Genomic DNA, 17,195 nt, shown 5'->3' on the forward strand with positions numbered 1-17,195 from the left:
TGTTATCATTGATTTAGCTGACATTTGTCTTTCTACCCTCAGAGGGCATTCAGTCTGACTCTCCACATACATCTTCCCACATCTCACCAATGAGATGCTGACATTTCTTGTTTCTTGGATGGGCCAATCACTTTCTCAATACAAATGGAAAAATCCCGAGCTCAGACATTACAGACACAAAAGATCAACCAGCTGTGTTAAAGCTTTCCAATAGGATGTTATTATTTCCAAATATTATCGTGCAACCTCGTTCAGAGCTTTCATGGTCAGAGCTCAGTGTGTTTATGCATAGGTGTGATGTGGAGGTCAGAAATGTTTTTACAACCCACAACCAAAGTGAGGAAGACTACCACTTGACTATTTGTTGTATCTTTAAGTTTTGTTATGTTATCAGAGGAAGTACAGATGTAAGTAGGCCACTTAAAGGTAACCATTCATTATTTTCTAAAGATGTGCAATGACTTTGAAGATATTCATACCCCTTGAACATTTTGCATTTCTAGATGGGAACCACCACAAACTTTATTACAACAGATCAACACAAAGTAGTGCATAATTGCAAAGTGGAAATAAATTGTACATATGTACTCAGACCCCCCTAAGTCGATACTTTGTAGAAACACCTTTTCATGCAGTTACAGGTTTTTTGGGATATAACTTGCACATCTAGAGACCGAAAACTTGTTGCTTTTGGCAAAATAGTTCAGGCTCTCTCTGAATGTGATTTTGTAAACAATAATTTTGAACTCTTTGCTACTGATTTTCAGATGAGGTCTGGACTTTGACTGGACCATACTAACACAATGAAACCATTCCATTAAACCACCGGTTGTATGTTTAGGGTTGTCCTGCTTATAGTGAACCTCCATTTCCGTCTCAAGTCTTCTCTAGTCCCTAACACATTTTCTTTCAAGATGAATCTGTATCCATCTTTCTATCACCTGCTAAATTGAAGCATCACCACAGCATGTTGCTGCCAGTACCATGCATCATAGTAGAGCACCTTTATCCACATGTTTGATGCATTCCCCAAATGGCTGGTGGCCAATTTGCCACATGCTATATAAGGCTTTTTTTTTGGCTTTCTTTCAGTAATAGCTTTCTGCTTGCCACTATTCCATAAAGGCCAGATCTGTGGAGTGTACAACATATTATCCCATCTAGGTTTGGATCACTGCAGCTCCTCCAGAGTTTCTACAGACCTCTTGGCTGCCTGTCTGAATAACGCTCTCCTTTAGTGGCCCGTTTCGGTGGTTGGTCATTCTTGGTAGGTTTGCAGTTGTGCCATAGTCCTTCAGTTTTCCAATGTTGACTGAATGTTGACAGATGTTCTCTTCAATACTCAAAGCTCTGATTTTGTTTTATAACTAACCCCTTTTTTGAACTTCTCTATAACCTTCTCTCTGCTATGTTTCTTTGTCTTAATGTTGTTTCTACTGCATCACTGGTTGGCCTGTCGTGGCTGTGATGTGACAAAATGTGAAAAAAACATATATTAATACTTCGCAAGGCAATATGTATCTGCTGCTTATTTCACTGCTCTGACCTTAATTCTTTTTGCTAGTGCACAACACACCAAAGAATTAAGGGAAACACTCTGGAATCATTTGGCAGGAGTTCAAGGTGGCTTTATGAGTAAATGTGGTAAGCCTGGACCCCCTTAGGTAATGTTAAAAAACTGTGACTTAATGGTGGTGAAAGGAGAGGTGGAGGGTGTGAGGATTCAAAGATAGTTGTGTGGAAATGGGGTGTTTATATGTGATGTGATGTATTGGTGGGAGTCGTTGTGCATGGTCTTTATCCCAAAAGTTAACTATACAGTTGTTATAATCATTAGTGTGGAGCTAGACTGGAGACTAGACGGAGGCATAAAAAATCCAATAACCTGTAGAATTTCTGCCAGTTTCTAAAGAGAAAACAAAGTGCTGTTCATTCTCAGACAAAATCATCTGAAATCACAATCAGCAAGCTGATTCTCTGGTACATTTATTTTAATAAACTGTTTAATTTTTTTTGCCAAATAATTAAATACAATTAGATGAAATTTGAGCTTAAAATGGATTCGCTAAGCATCTCAGATAACTATTGCAAGGTTCATTGTTTCCATGAAATACATAAATATAAAAAAAATTAATAGTATTAGGCTTATTGTAAAAGTCTTGTAATTAGTTTAATTAAATAAGATAAAGCATAAAAAATCAAAACAACACCAAACTAGGAGATCGATGACAAGAGTTCAGGTCTTTATTCATAACATGAACTGTGTCCTGAGTTGACCTGATTACATCCATAACAAAAATTAGTAATGACCAGCTTCCTTTAGATGAGTGCTTATGTGATTGTTATCACCAGTCAGTGCTAAAAGACAAACCAGGTGCCACAGTTATGATGTTATCCAATGAAATCACTATGTTCCAGTGCGACCAGGACTCAGCTGGGAGCTTCCTGTGTCAAGTTATCATACTCTTTCCTGCAATACTCAAACTCAGCAAGAGTAATACAGCTTTTTAGGAATAGTCATATTAACAATACGCCGATATGAGAATTTAAGCTTGCCTTAGGTACTAAAGTGGTTCTGCTCAATGAACAATAATACTTAACCTTAATCAAGTTCAGAAGATACATCCCCCTGCAGGGAGAGCTTAACCAAATTGTTTGAAAGGCATACATCTGCAGGAAATAGATTAGGAGGTACAGTACAATGTAAAGATTAGAGGAAAGAGAGGTGAGATTAAACACATTAGCTCTCTACACATTGTTCTGTTCTGAACAGTGATTCATGTTGCAACCTGGGACTGCTTGATGTTCACATTCTTCTCACAAGTTGTATTTCTGCTTCAGTAGGCAATGCAGTCCAGTACAAAACTCTTCTTGTCTAAGGAGAGCCCAAAATCTAGGCCAATCTAGCTATCCCAAGTCACATTCAGTCTACTTGAATTAGGATTTCCTATTTATATTTTGTTGTGTTGTTTTTCTCCAAACAATCTGGGCAATTATTCAGCCAGTTGTTGTTTAATCATCCAGGGGTTGTAACCGTGTACAGAACCCTGTTGAAATGCCAGAGCTTTGTGAAGTAAAACATTTGACAACAACAAATCATTCTTAAATATTTTCCACATAGAATGAGACATGTATCCTTTACAATTTTATTGAACAAATCTGCATATTTAAAAAAAAACAGAAGGTGCAATGACCTGGTTGCACTAAAGTGTGTACATCCCTAAACTAAAATGACCTTGAAGGACAAACTGATGTTTGTAATTCTTCATAATTTCATCAAGCAAATAAAAGCTCTATTTTATCTTTAAAGGTTCAATCCCAAAGCATGATGCTGTCGTCACCATGTTTCACTATGGGTATGCTGTTCTTTCATTGTTGAGTGTTGTTTCAGTCATGTCAGTCTCTTGACATTCTCCCTGACCAGTTTCCATCTCATTTTTCAATGGTTTTGTTAAAACCTTTAGTTTGTAAATGTTGTCTTGCATTTTCTTCAATCATATACCATTGTACCATAGTATATAAATAATGCTGTGGAACCTTTTGAACTCATCACCAGTGATACCTTTGAGATTCTTTCGATTATTTGTAACCTTTCTGCAAACTGGATGCAAAAGTGGAAAGAAATCAAACAAATCCAAATAGGACTGCAAGTTAATAAGGTTTATCAAACATTCATTTATGGTTTGAGCTCAACAAGATTGAATGTTGAAAATGAATCAGAATTGTTTGTTCTTTCGTTTTAATAAATATATATATATAAAAAAAAGCTTTGAAATGATTTATCATGGTCTTATTGTTTACATAACGAAAAGTGGAATTTTGGTAGCAAACAACCTTTTCTTAATTTTTTGAGAGCCGTTGATGGAGGCAAAAACGTCAAGCTTTTAAAATGAAAAACAGGTTAGCTGTGATATTTGGAAAATAATTTGATGGAGAGAACGACAGCAGCTGTTGGCTGGAGCTGACAAAAAATTATTCACAGTCAAATGAGAGCCTTCAAAAGGAAAAACAAATTACAAACCTGTATGTTGTCAAAAGACGATTTGTTGGTGACATCATACAGCAAGAGAAGAGCTGAAAGAGACAAAACAAGGGTTATATTGAAAACACTTTAGTAGAAAGGCTTCTCATCATTTATTCTTCACCAAGTTGTGTTCAGCTCACTTTTTTTCTTTTGCTGCTCAGGGTACAGGAAAATAAAATTGATCATAAACCATATAATAATACTCATTTGTCATTCAGTGGTTCATAACTGGATCAGGGGAAATAAAATGTTGTTTATTGTCTGACTGTGTGTGCAGTTGTGATGTCTTGTATTAAAAATCTTGTCAACCTACAATCTTCAACAAACAAGAAATTAAACAGCTGACTTCAGCTTTTACTGAATATACATTTGATGTTCTTTTGTTTCACAATTTGGGGAACAAGGTTAAAAACAACAAAAATTATCATAGACAAAAGGCTAAGCACAAAACAAAGACTGAAACTTCATAGACGTTCAAATAGATGCAGATGCAGTATAAATACATTGTTTATTTTGCCAAAGGACGAGCAGAAACCAAGAAAAATAAGAGGAAAACAAACTATATTGATCAGAAAGTAGCGCTAAAGACTCTGGAGAATAAATTAAACAGCAAGGAAAAAACTTTGTGTGTTAGAACTTTATGACTTGTTTGCATATGTAATTCGAATATATAAATGGAGCTTGGATAATTTCCATTACACTAAACATCTTAAAGTGACTAATTAAAATTGTGGACTTGCAATCAGCATTAAACATCAGGCTGAAGTAATTTCCTTGAGAGTCTTGGAAAGATCTTTCTCAGAGATTTTTAATTAGTGACAATTGTTTTGTTTTTTCAGAAACACATGGTTTGATTTTTTGAATCTTTAAAAACTAGGTTATTAACCTTTTTTAGTTTTGTTGTAACCCCACCGCACTACCACATTTTTATTGTTGTAAAGTGTTAAGGAGCAAGGTTTAACTTCTGTATTAAAAAAATCTTTTTTTTTTCAAATTGTCATCATGTGGTTCAAAATTCAAATAATTCGGTAAGTAACAAATATTTTTCAAGCAACACAAAAAAAAAATGTAATTAATAGAAAAAGCCAAAAGGAGATAAAGAGATTTCCTTATGCAGTTTAGTCCAGCAGCAAACAATGTTGTCTAAACAATGTTCATCATGAAGCTCAGTGCAGATGCTAAAGTTCCTCAGCGGAGACATCCATCAAACTGGATGATAGAGTAACACAGCAGGCCAAATAAAAACATACAGCATCTCCTCGTGGATTTTCTCATGCCGAACAAACAGGGTGGTTTCCTAAAATGTTTGCAGTATTAGACTTTTTATTCTTATGCGTCAATATGTTTTTTGTCAATATGTCAATGTGTCAGTATGTTTTTTACTCTATCACAGTACATGCACACTCAATAACAGATCTAATCAAACTGACAGAAAAACCTTGTGGGTCAAGAAAAATACTGCAATTCAATTCTGTTGATTTATTATTTACTTTTAAGAATGTGGTTCTATTTATGATGATTTGACTTTAAACTGTGTTGGTCCCACTGAAAACAAACTTGTGTCTCCATGACTAGCACCTGGACCATGGTTTCACAAACCCATGCCATTAACGCCAATTAGTTTTTTGTGAAATTTGATCTATGGTAAAGAAATGCTTAAGTCTGCCAACTGAAAATAAAAATCTGTAAATGATTGGCTCTGCTCTCAAAGTTGTTCCTGATGTGGAGAGCTAGGAGGAGATTTTCATGAATTCCATACTGGTTAAAAGCCTGACTAGGATTTGTGGACATCTTTTTATTCAATACTAATAAAAAAGTAACTCATAGTTCTGATACCGAGAAGTGTAAGACTGTACTTCAAAGCCAATTAGTTGAGATTCCCTTTTGTACGCAGGATTCACTTTTCCCCAGAGACTCAAAGACCAAATAAATCAGCCAAATTGGGCAAGTCTGTGCATACAAACAAGGAATTTGACTTTGGTTCCTCTTTGCTCTCAATGTACAGACATTCAAAGTATAAATATATACATTTGTTGGGAAATAAATATATTTTTTAATTTAGATTTGCTTTCTTACATTTCATTACAAGGAAAGAGCATTCACAGGACAGCTGCATAAAGTACAAATATATAATTGAAGATCATCTTGAAAAGAAAAGTAGTGTGTCCAGTGACGCTTTAGCAATTATCCTTTAAGGTAATTTCTTTTTTTGTACAGCTTTTCATGTTTGCAGTAAAAATTATTTATGACAAATTAAATATTTATGCTAATGACAAATCCAGTCATTACAGGTCAGCATTCAAGCCTTTGGCTGTACGTGAAAAATAAGACTATGATAAATTCCTTTAGCTGATTTGATTCATCATTTGCACAATCTGCTGTACTTTATAAAGTACTCCCAAAATCCCTTCTGACAGGATTATCACCAACATGTGAGAGCCATAACTAAGAGCTATCTAAGTTAACATCCAGATAAAAAATGGAAGATGTGTCCACACATGCAGTCACAGCAACAGACCGATGTGTGACTGATTACAAAGTGTCATCCTTCCCCTTTTATAGAATAAAACCTCAGTACTTGATAAACTCTGCAGAGGGGAATAAAAATGCTCACATCTAAAACATGTCTGAAATATATAAGCAGCATACATTTTATTTTGATGGCAGGGTAGAAGCCTTTAGTGTGGTTTGGCTCATCCACAAAACAGGACAGGTCCAGACTGCAATGAATAATCAGGACTGCAGAGAGAATAATCAGAGCTGACCTTCCCTCCATCCAGGACTTATACAGGTCTAGGGTCAAGAAAAGAGCTGCCAAAATCTCTGCAGACCCCACACACCCTGCACATAAACTGTTTAGAGTTTTACCTTCATGCCGCCGCTACAGAGCACTGTTCACTAAAACCAGCCGCCACAAAGACAGTTTCTTCCCCCAGGCTGTTTCTCTGTTGAACATTCAATAGAGTACAAAACAACAGCATACAGATGTTGCAAATGCACCTTTTCTGTTAGATATGTGTATATTGTACATTGTAAATTGTAAATTTGTATATTCTGTAATGCAAAAACAGAACAAAAGAGCAAAGTGTACCAGAGTCAAATTCCTTGTTTGTATGAACGAACTTGGCAATAAAGCTGATTCTGATTCTGATTTAAACATCTCATCAAAACACCACTTAACTACTTTTATGCCAATGAAAACAAGGCAGTGTATACACCTATATAAAGGCATTATAGTTTAATATATTTTCAATACAAACCAAAAAGCAGGATTTAGAAATTAGAAAAAGGTCTGATTTAATCCAGTTACACAGACTCAATGCACCTCAATTAAATATGGCCTAGCTTGAATGTAATTAAATGCAGTCAGAATCTGTGCATTTGTATTAAGAAAATGCCAGTTTGAAGACAGTAATAGTTTGCATAAGATATTAACCATATTTTATCTGCCAGCCTGAGCACAAATGAAATTACAGAGAATGAAGTAGTCTTTATGTTTTGAATAAGAATACCTCAAGAAGAACCAAACACAGTAAAGTCTGCCTTCTTCCTCAAATTTGAGAGGCTCAAATTAGGAGTGCATGAGTTTCTCACCATGAGCATCACGATAGTAGGCATGTGTGACACTGCGAAAGCGCTCTTGTCCAGCCGTGTCCCAGATCTGGAGACAAGATGAAAGTAATCACTGAGTAGAAATAAAAGAAAATAAATTAATATTTGATGAAAAAATATAAACATGGTTTACTTTGAAGATCCTGGTTTACTATGATGAGCCTGAACCATCAGTTTACTGTTTTTACTAAGAGGTGAACATGATTTGCTCTCAGCTGTGTTGAAATATTGTAAAAACAACAGAGTTTTGGATCTGAGTCTCAATCAAAGCATTTTTAAATAGACTGGTATCAGAGTCCCTGACCAAACTCCACTCCCAATAGCTGTTGATGTGCTGTCTGTAATTTAATATTATGGAAAGAAAAAAGAAAAATGGATAGGAGAGACAGACTCGATATTGGCAAATTCCAGGTCTTAAATGACACGGACTGACAACAATAAATGCTAAATAATTTAGACATCCCTAGTAAAATTTTATTAATTTTAATGGTTTCCTTTGGACACATCCAGCAAAGTTAAAGCTAATTTGTATTCATGTTTTAGTCACATTTCTGTTCAAAATAAAATCATGTTTACTCTTATCACAGCTCTGTGTTGATCTGTACCTCCTGAGAAAAATACCATTCACAGTAATTGCTTATTTGATTAATCTCATCCATCTTGCTTTTGAGCCACTTTTTAGAAAACAGATGGGTTTCAAAACAACATTTATATGCTTTTAGTTATGGGTCTTTCTTGCCATAACAAAGCAGGTTTGCAATCGGAAACAGATGTGCATGAATAACTAAAAAAGATGCAGCTTTCCAAAAACGTTTTTGATGCAAGTAAAACACATTCTTGGTCAAGCGGGGGACAAACGTGCCTGTTGTTCTGGGCCGAGGTTAGGGGAGGGGGCCCAGTCTACAGTCTGAAAGCCTGAACAGAGCAGACGAAAGCGATGTGGGGATAAAAAAAGAAAGCAATATGGGAAAAAAAAGAAAGTGATGTGGGAGCAGCTCAGGCTTACAGCTTGATTTAGCTCTGTCGCCAATACCATCGCGACGGACAAAACTACAAAATAAAATAGCTTGATAAAATATACTTCTAAAACAGCTGGACCAACTAAAGGTTTCAGCACAACTGAAGAACACTGTTGTTCCTATTTGTTTCACCCTATAGGTGACTTTTTTATGTGCATTTTATAAAATTTGTAAGATAAAAATAAGAAATGAAGCTGCCCACACAACTGAGTATACACTTATAAACAGTAGCCAACAGAACTGAGTAAAATCAGATATAGAAATCGCATTTTCAACTAACGTTTTTCAATCAGTGTGGCTCATGACATTCAACAGCAACATGTTTTTTTGAAGCAAACCAGACAGACCTGACTGCTCACGATTTGGGTCCAATTACATTTAATCCTTTTTTCTATTGCAAGGAGCAATGTTGTTTTGATCTTTGGAAGCTTTCATCTACAGATCTTATCATTTTCTATGAGCTTTCTTTTTTATGGTAAATTCAAACACTTACCTGCAGCTTCACCTTGACTCCATCAATGGTCAGCACTTTATTCTGGAAATGAAAGCAAACAAATAAGTAATTTAAATGTTTTTAAACAAGCAACATGTTATAGTTTATTTTTGTTTGTGGGTAAAAGTCTCATCTCATCCAGTCATACTCTACATAACCTACATATACTCCTGTGAACTTCCCATCAATACTGCATGTCTATACCTCACTTGGGTCCCTTCAGATGAAGCGTGGCCTATTTTAATTCCTTTGGAGGATTAAACCCCTCTGCATTCCTCACCTCACTCTGTCTCATCTCTGGAGGGTTTCTTCTAAGCTGTATTGAAATCTTGCAGCGACTTGCAAAAGTATTTATATCCTTGAACTGTTGATGCTTTGTGACTGCTAACTTCGGTCTTATTTATCAGGATTTAATGTGATAGAGGAAGGCAAAGTGGTGCTTAATTGTCAAATAGAATGAAAATGATAAATATGTTTACAAGACAAATCTGAATAAATAATGTAAATTTTTAACCAGCACCCTAAGATACCCCTAAATGAAATGATGTGGCTCCAATTTCCCTCAGTAGTTTGGTAATGGTTTGCACAACAAGTAAATATGTTGACCTAGTTCCCAAATTCCCCTGATCATAACCTACTCCAGCATCTAAGAGATATGCTGAACAAGGAAATCTAATTGATGGAAGCTCCACCTCACATCTCACAGGACTTTAAGGATTTGATGCAAACATCTTGGTGCCAAATACCACATCATACCTTTGGGGGTCTAGAGGGGTCCATGTCTCAGTTGGTCAGGACATTTTTTGGAAGCAAAAGGGCAACACACAAGTAGCCAGGTGGCATAATTATAGCTGATTGGTGTATCTGGACATGATGTCTCCAAAGCAAACCCTTTTTCCACCACTCATTCTTGTCTTTCTTTGCATTTTACACCACTCAAGCACTTGTTGTTTTTGTTTAGTAGTGATGTTTGATTTTCGCCACCTACACAGGCTTCTGGATTTTTATCTGCCATCATTCCGGTCCCTTTTTTAAATGGCACCTTTCAAGAAATCCAAGGATGCTTTTTAAAGAGGGAAGAGCTTCTTAGGACAACCAGTGATCGTACGTGCAAGATCACTGGCTCTTCTAAGACACATGGGATGGATTTTCACAGGTTGAGTGCTGCCTACTGTAGGTTCTATCCACAAAGCCAGAAAGGTTGGTGCATGGGACAGAAAGTAAACCCTAGGCTTAGTGTCATAGTGTCCAAGGTTTGTGGATATGGGTGAAGGAGGTCTGAATGCAGGACCTGGCAAGAAGTCAATAGAGATTTGTGAGAGTTAGGGTGACCTGCTAGTAAGGTTTAGTGTGTCTTTGTAGCCAAGCAGTTACAAATAGAGTTTATACCTAATGGCATCTGTCCAGGGCATTGCTGGAAATGTCAAACAAGACCACAATAATGTAATCCAGGCAGGTCGTAACAAAGGCAAGGATCTGCTACAGAGTCAGTTAGAGACTTTCTTCAATTGAGAAAAAGCTGCCTTGGTGACAAATTTAATGAGAGTCCTGAATGACACCCAGCCTGCAAACATGTTTGGATGGTGAGAACTAACAATGTGAATTAGAAGGACACATTAAAAAAAAACTTCAAATTCAGAATTTGATATTACAAAAAAATGACAATTGATTGTGAGAGGCGCTGGGCCGAGGGTTTGGTAATTGGAAAAGGTTGTGTTTATGGCCAGCACAAAAAATTATAGCAGAGACTGTTTTTTTCACATGAACTGACCAAGAGGTAGCATAAATGATAAACAGAAGAGGTCCAAGAACTGAACCTTAAGCACACCACGATAAACTAGGTCAGAGGTAGAGCAGATGTCTAAATTTCCATTTGAGGTTGATATTTACCATTTCTGTTTTAAGAGATAACAAATTTCATGTCATCAAACTAGTATACCAACACAAATTATGTCACCCGGTACCATAAAAACACGACATTTTCCAATACAATCGACCTACTTCCTCTTGTCATGAGGAGGCAGTTTCTTGCAGGGCCAAAATGCAAACAGACGTGTGGGAACCGCATGGCTAGTAAAGTATTTAATAACATAACTGATAACATACAAGGTAAAAACAGGACATGGAGCATATATAGGCAAAGAAATGAGCACGAAATGGGCAGGCAAAAAGTCAAATCCAGAGATAAACAATAAAAATCAAACAACTTATAAACAAAGGCAGGGAGGAGAAGTGATAAATGAACCAGAAGAAATAACCAGATGAAATGTGGAGCAGCTGTGGCACGGAGAATGCAGAGCAACAGAATGAGGTAGGCTAATTAGCAGAGCTTAACAGGAAAATAACAGAAATAACTAAGCGTAACAAGACACAAGAATGAACCATTGACCTAATCTACAATGAACGAACTAGAATAACTGCAACTAAAGAATTTAAAGAGGGAAGAGCAGGAAACAGACAACAAGGAAATTCAAAATTCCTAACACAGGCGAATGATGACACCTCTGGGATATTCCTAAAAGAGTGCTGGTGTTGACCTTCTAATTCCCTGATAGTTGAGCAGAAACCAAAGGTATTTTACTGCTGACGAACCTTAGACCTGGATAGTCTTTGTTGACATGTGAAGCAGATCTCCTTCTTCGAGAGTCACAAAGGGGGTAATGGCATACATATTCATGGCAGGATTTGAGCTGCAAGCTAGACTGTAAGTGGAGTCTGAAAGGAATCTCACAAGACAAGTTCCTTGTTGTTGTTGCTAAAAACAACCCAAAATGTGCTCAGAGGCTTCATGAATATGTAGTGACCCAGAAAGAAGTGTGGTGATCAGAGCACAGTCAGGATTTTCTGGGGTTACTTCAGCTTGATAGCTTTAATAATAATGCTGAATTTGTCAAGAGAAAAATCTTTAGCTTAGACCTACTGATCCCAGAAAAAGACTTAACAGGATGATGTTGAGCTTCTGATCATCTTATAGCAGCTAGATTACTGTGACATAGGAAGAAAAATAAAGAAGGACAGCAAATCCAACTTTAACTGACATTACCTTCACTTTGCCTAAAAATCTTTCTCAACTAACATTTATGCAGTGTTGACAGATAGCTCCACTTTCTGGTAAGTTTCATTCCCTGAACTGCTGCAAATATCCCATCTACAATAAGGACATCTTCAATTCTTTCACTTAACAGCAACACACTCAATGTTAGATTCACTCAAACAGCACTTCACATGGATCATAAATTACAGATGCTGGAGGAGCTTTCAGAGGAGCCCGTCAAATTGTGAGCATATAAAACATTAATGGCCACCGCATGAGGCAACTAACAGGAACATGATGCCCACAGAAAGCTTCTATATGTGACAAAATTACTAGTTCTGATAAGAATTGCAATGAAAACGCCATGCAAAGCTGTTCCTCAATGTCTTTGCTTCAGCGTCCACAGCTTACTGGTGCATGACGCTACCCGCACTCAACACACAAGTTATACATCAACTCACCAGGGCAATAAAGTGAAGAACAGATGTGCAATGGAAATACTGTCAGGCATGGTGGTAAACCCGATCCCCAGCTGTCATTTCAGACACACACTGACACACTGTGCAAACAAACTGCACTGAAACAGTCAGTCGGATGACAACCTCTCACATACACATTTTACCAGCTGGGCTTAAAGCTATTGGCCAAACTTTCAATAATACTCTTTAACCTCCATTAAAGAAGAACTGAATAAAGATCTTGATTTGACTGAGTCAGATTGTATTTTGCTATTTTCAATTTCTATATAATTTCTATATATGAGTACAAATCTAAAAAGGTGCCTATTATGTGTCTTTAGCTGCCTTCAGTCTGATACTCCTGAAACAAATCCATTGCAAACAATTGTCTTAACAGTACCTGTGTGAAATTTAATCTCAATATAAATCCAGCTGTTCTGTGTAGGACTCAGATGTTTGTTAGGAAAAATTAGTAGAAAAACCACATCATAAAGAAATTGTGGAACATTTTAAGCAGGATTGGCTAAAATTCATCTCAATGTTTGAACATTTTGCAAAGCACCGTTCAGTCCAGCTACAAAAAATGGAAGGAGTATGGCAAAATAGTGCGGCAGTTACAAACCTACCAAAGAAAAGTTGAAAGATGGTGGAGAAGTGGCAGCATTATGTTGTGCAGAAACGTTTTTTCAGCCAAGACAGGAATGTTGGTCAGAGTGTAAGGGAAGATACCTGTAACACAACAATCATAAGCATACAGCCAGAGCTGTGATGGGGTGATTTAGAGCAAAGCAAAACTAATGTCAGGATCCTAAATTTATCTATGAATGTTAATTTAAAATTGTTGTTAAGATATGCTCTCCATCCATTCAGACTAATCATGAGCTATTTTGCAAAGATGGTCTTAAAAACTGACACTTACTCTAGAAGAGTTGCAGCTAATATTTCAGGAAAAAGCAGTTTTAGAATGGTTTAATAATTGAACTGGGGGCTGAAAACAAATGTATTCACCACTTTCATTTGCTTGTGCCATATGCTTGTCAACATTTTTTACAAGCAAATTGAATTTTTCTTTAACTTTGCAACTATGCACTAAAAAGGATATGAATACATTTGCAAGGCAAAGATTAGTGTTAAAGATGAAACAGACCTGAACAACTGTGTGGGGCTGTCAGTAAATATAGCTTTAAGTTGTAATTGCAAATGATTTGATTAAATCGTATTCAGAGCAACTAGGTATCTTAAAATGTAAAGTTAATAATGAAAATGAAACAGAAAATCTGAACATCATTTAAGAGGTCTTGCAATTATAAACAAGGCCTTAAACATTACCGTGTTTTTTTTTTTAAGATTTTGGTTTTTTGGCAGTAGGGGCCTTTATTTTTTGACAGTAGGCAGACAGGAAAGAGGGCACAGAGAGCGGGAAACATTCAGCAAAGGTCGCCGGGTCCAGGACACAAACCCAGGATGGCTGGATTGTGGACTATAGCCTCTGCATACAGTTGCACGCTTAACCCCTACACCACCAGCGCTGCGCCAGCATTACTGTGGTTTTAATGTTGCAGTGCCAGCTGCCTGATAACAATGTTAACACATGTTTTTCATTAAAAAAGACACAACTAACAATGCATTTCTAAAACATTCGGGTTGTACACTCAGTACACTACTGGATTAACTTTAAAAGAATGAAATTACCAATAAAAATTTTAACTTAAACTACCCTAAAATTACACATTCTTTTGCGCAAAATTAAGCACAGATATTTTTTATATGGCAGTTAATCATTCTTAGATATGCTGTTATGAAAAAAATAAATGAATACATCTCTTTGTTTTCCTCCTCAGAAGATTTAGAGCAAAGCTTGCTTACCCTCTGCAAACTACAAGATGAAATATATGCACAAGTACTTAAGCTGGAAAGTACTGGACATGTTTATAGTTTACAGCAAATCATGTTAAATCAGATTTACATACCATAAAACCTACAGATGCCCTGAAATCCATTGTCTAAAGATCTGAACTTGGTGATGCTGCATTGGTTGACAATGGAAATATTTCTTAAGAGAAAAGGATTTTGCCAAAGTTCTCTAAATTCATTTGATAGCAAAGATGAAATGCAGCAAAAAAACAAACAAGGTTTCATCAAAGTATTTGAAACCCCTCTGCAGAGTTCTGGGGTACAGCTTTCTTGTCTTGTGACTGAAAGTTTGTTTTCAGTGTAATAGAGGCAGCTTTCATTTTTATTGATTTTCTCACATGGGTGACCAGGTGAAGTTGAAACCAGACTAATTGAAAGGGCGAGGGGCTTTTGGGTCCTTTTAGTACTAAAACTGCAGTCCTGCAAAAATAATCTTCTGTCCTCATTCCATTGCAGGGGATGGCAACAAAAAAAAACAACTAGAATAACAATCGTAACAGAGACATAATGACAAGGTTTGACCTTTTTGTATGAAAACATGGCTAAATAACATATTAATTTGTCATTTTCCTGAAAAAAAAAAAGAGATAGGATTTGACTGAAGCATAAAACCTTAAAATGTTACATTTCAAGAGGTGAGTTGAATTACCTGGGTAACTTTTATTCTCTTACTATCGCTGCATTTTCAGATTTAGTGAAAGCCTCTAGTTTGGGTTTGATCCTTCATCTGTAACCTGCAGAAAATGCTAACACCAACGCAGAGACTCAGTGTGAGCAAACCAATCCCTGAGGCAGGTCATATACAAGCAGAGTTTTTGAGACTTTATCATGCAGTAATTTCTCATCTGACAGCAGTGAGATGCAGCCTCGACTCTCCCAATGTTCTTCTCTATGATCTTATATAAGGAGTTCTGATAAAAATGGAAATGGCATCACGGCTTTATGTATGTGTTTGTGTTGTGGCCAAGTGTGATAGTAAATACTCGTTTGCGGTCGAGGGACCAAGCTGTGAAAATAATTACAAGTTGACACCCAATTCTCAAATGTTAATGTTATTCTAGATAATGAGTGTAAAGAATACACAAACTAGGCATGGGACAGATACCGGTGTAAAGATTTATCACAGTTTTGCGAAGTTATGCTTTCAAAACATCTAATTTCTCCACCATTCTGTTCCACCAAACGATTCTATAGCTGGAGCACTCCCCTGACTCAAGCAGCCATAAATGCATCCACACTGAGAAAGTATTGTCTCTGACTTTTTATTTACCACTGAGAAATGCTTAGTAAATTTAGTTTTGTCGAGTCTCATCAATTACTCCTGATACCTTTGAGTAATCACAATTAGTGTATCTTTATTGATATTTATTTACTACTGCTTTATTTTTCCCAGTATTCCCAACAATAGAGTCCGCATCTCTTTCGTTCCATCATTAAAAATGCACAGTGCTCCTCGGGGCTCACCTCTCTAGATTCCAGTGACATTAGACCAGCAGGTAGCAAAGCTGCATATCATTAATAACAAACGCGTCTATTGGTAATGCAAACACCCATCCAATACGTTTGATTTAGTGAAGGCAGAGACCTGCATATAAGCACTGCAAGATACAGTAGGTCCTGATTAAAGAACCAATTCTCTGTGGCAGTGGACAAGCTAATATATTTTAATTCAAGTCATTTTCAATGAATGAAAGAACATTTTAAAAAGCACCGCCACTTTGTATAATTCTCTGCCTTATTTGAACCCACTCAGGAAAGCAGGCAGGGTACAAACTAGCAGGCAGCACAGATGGTAACAGAGAAAATAGTCAGCCATTTCTTCATTACGTACAACAGAAAAAAAATCAGTGAGGCTATAAGTGGATAGTCCGAGACATCCACATTTACATAAGATTTGAAAGAATTTGACATAATAAAACATGACCTTCATTTTTACGATGTGTTTCATCCTCTTGCTGCATCTCCGCCTGCTCGACAGTATTCACTCTCTATGACGAACCAAAATGGTTATAAAATTCAATTTAACCATCACTCACCAGATGTACAGCGAAAATAAATTTATTTTAAACCCCTTGAACTTTTCCACCTTTTCTCCAACAGAGTCCAGCTGTGTGTAATTTAATCTTAGTGTAAACCAGGCTGTTCTATGAAGGTCTCAGAGAATTGTTAGAGAACATTAGTGAACAAACAACATCTTGAAGACCAAGGAATATAACAGAGATGTCAGGGATAAAGTTGTGGAGCAGTTCAAAGCAGAGTTGGTTATAAAACAATATCCCAAGCTTTTAACATCTCGTAGAGCACTGTCAAATCCATCATTAGAAAAAAACCTGCACTGATAAACTGATAGGTAGTACAAGTAACTCTGGTAACTCTGGAGGAGCTGAAGAGATCCACAGTTCAGGTGGATAAATCTGATGACATGACAAATATTTAATCAACATTTTTATTTTATTTAAACACTGTGTATTTTTTTCCTCTCTTATGCACTACTTCATGTTGGAACATCACATAAAAATCCTAATAAAATAATAAATGTATGGTCGTATAATTGACAAAATATGGAAATGCTCAAATGGTACACATACTATTGCTAAGCATTTTACTGTGACTGATTTGCTATTTCAAATCATTTTGGTAA

The 17,195-nt window shown here is 36.5% G+C and overlaps 1 protein-coding gene across 5 annotated transcripts in view; it reads right to left on the reverse strand.

Annotated features, from left to right (window-relative positions):
* The window catches only part of LOC124863898 (ras-related protein Rab-26-like), a 95,043-nt gene that overhangs the window by 54,373 nt on the left and 23,475 nt on the right, over nucleotides 1-17,195 (reverse strand). For all 5 annotated transcript variants that reach the window (XM_047358451.1, XM_047358453.1, XM_047358449.1 and 2 more), the window contains 3 exons: nucleotides 9,149-9,190; nucleotides 7,619-7,685; nucleotides 4,022-4,074 (listed from right to left, as the gene is read on the reverse strand). In XM_047358451.1, the coding sequence (XP_047214407.1) occupies nucleotides 4,022-4,074; nucleotides 7,619-7,685; nucleotides 9,149-9,190 (162 nt within the window). The remainder of the gene's footprint in view (nucleotides 1-4,021; nucleotides 4,075-7,618; nucleotides 7,686-9,148; nucleotides 9,191-17,195) is intronic.

Source organism: Girardinichthys multiradiatus, chromosome Y (assembly GCF_021462225.1).
Source record: "Girardinichthys multiradiatus isolate DD_20200921_A chromosome Y, DD_fGirMul_XY1, whole genome shotgun sequence".
In the NCBI taxonomy this organism is placed as follows: domain Eukaryota; kingdom Metazoa; phylum Chordata; class Actinopteri; order Cyprinodontiformes; family Goodeidae; genus Girardinichthys; species Girardinichthys multiradiatus.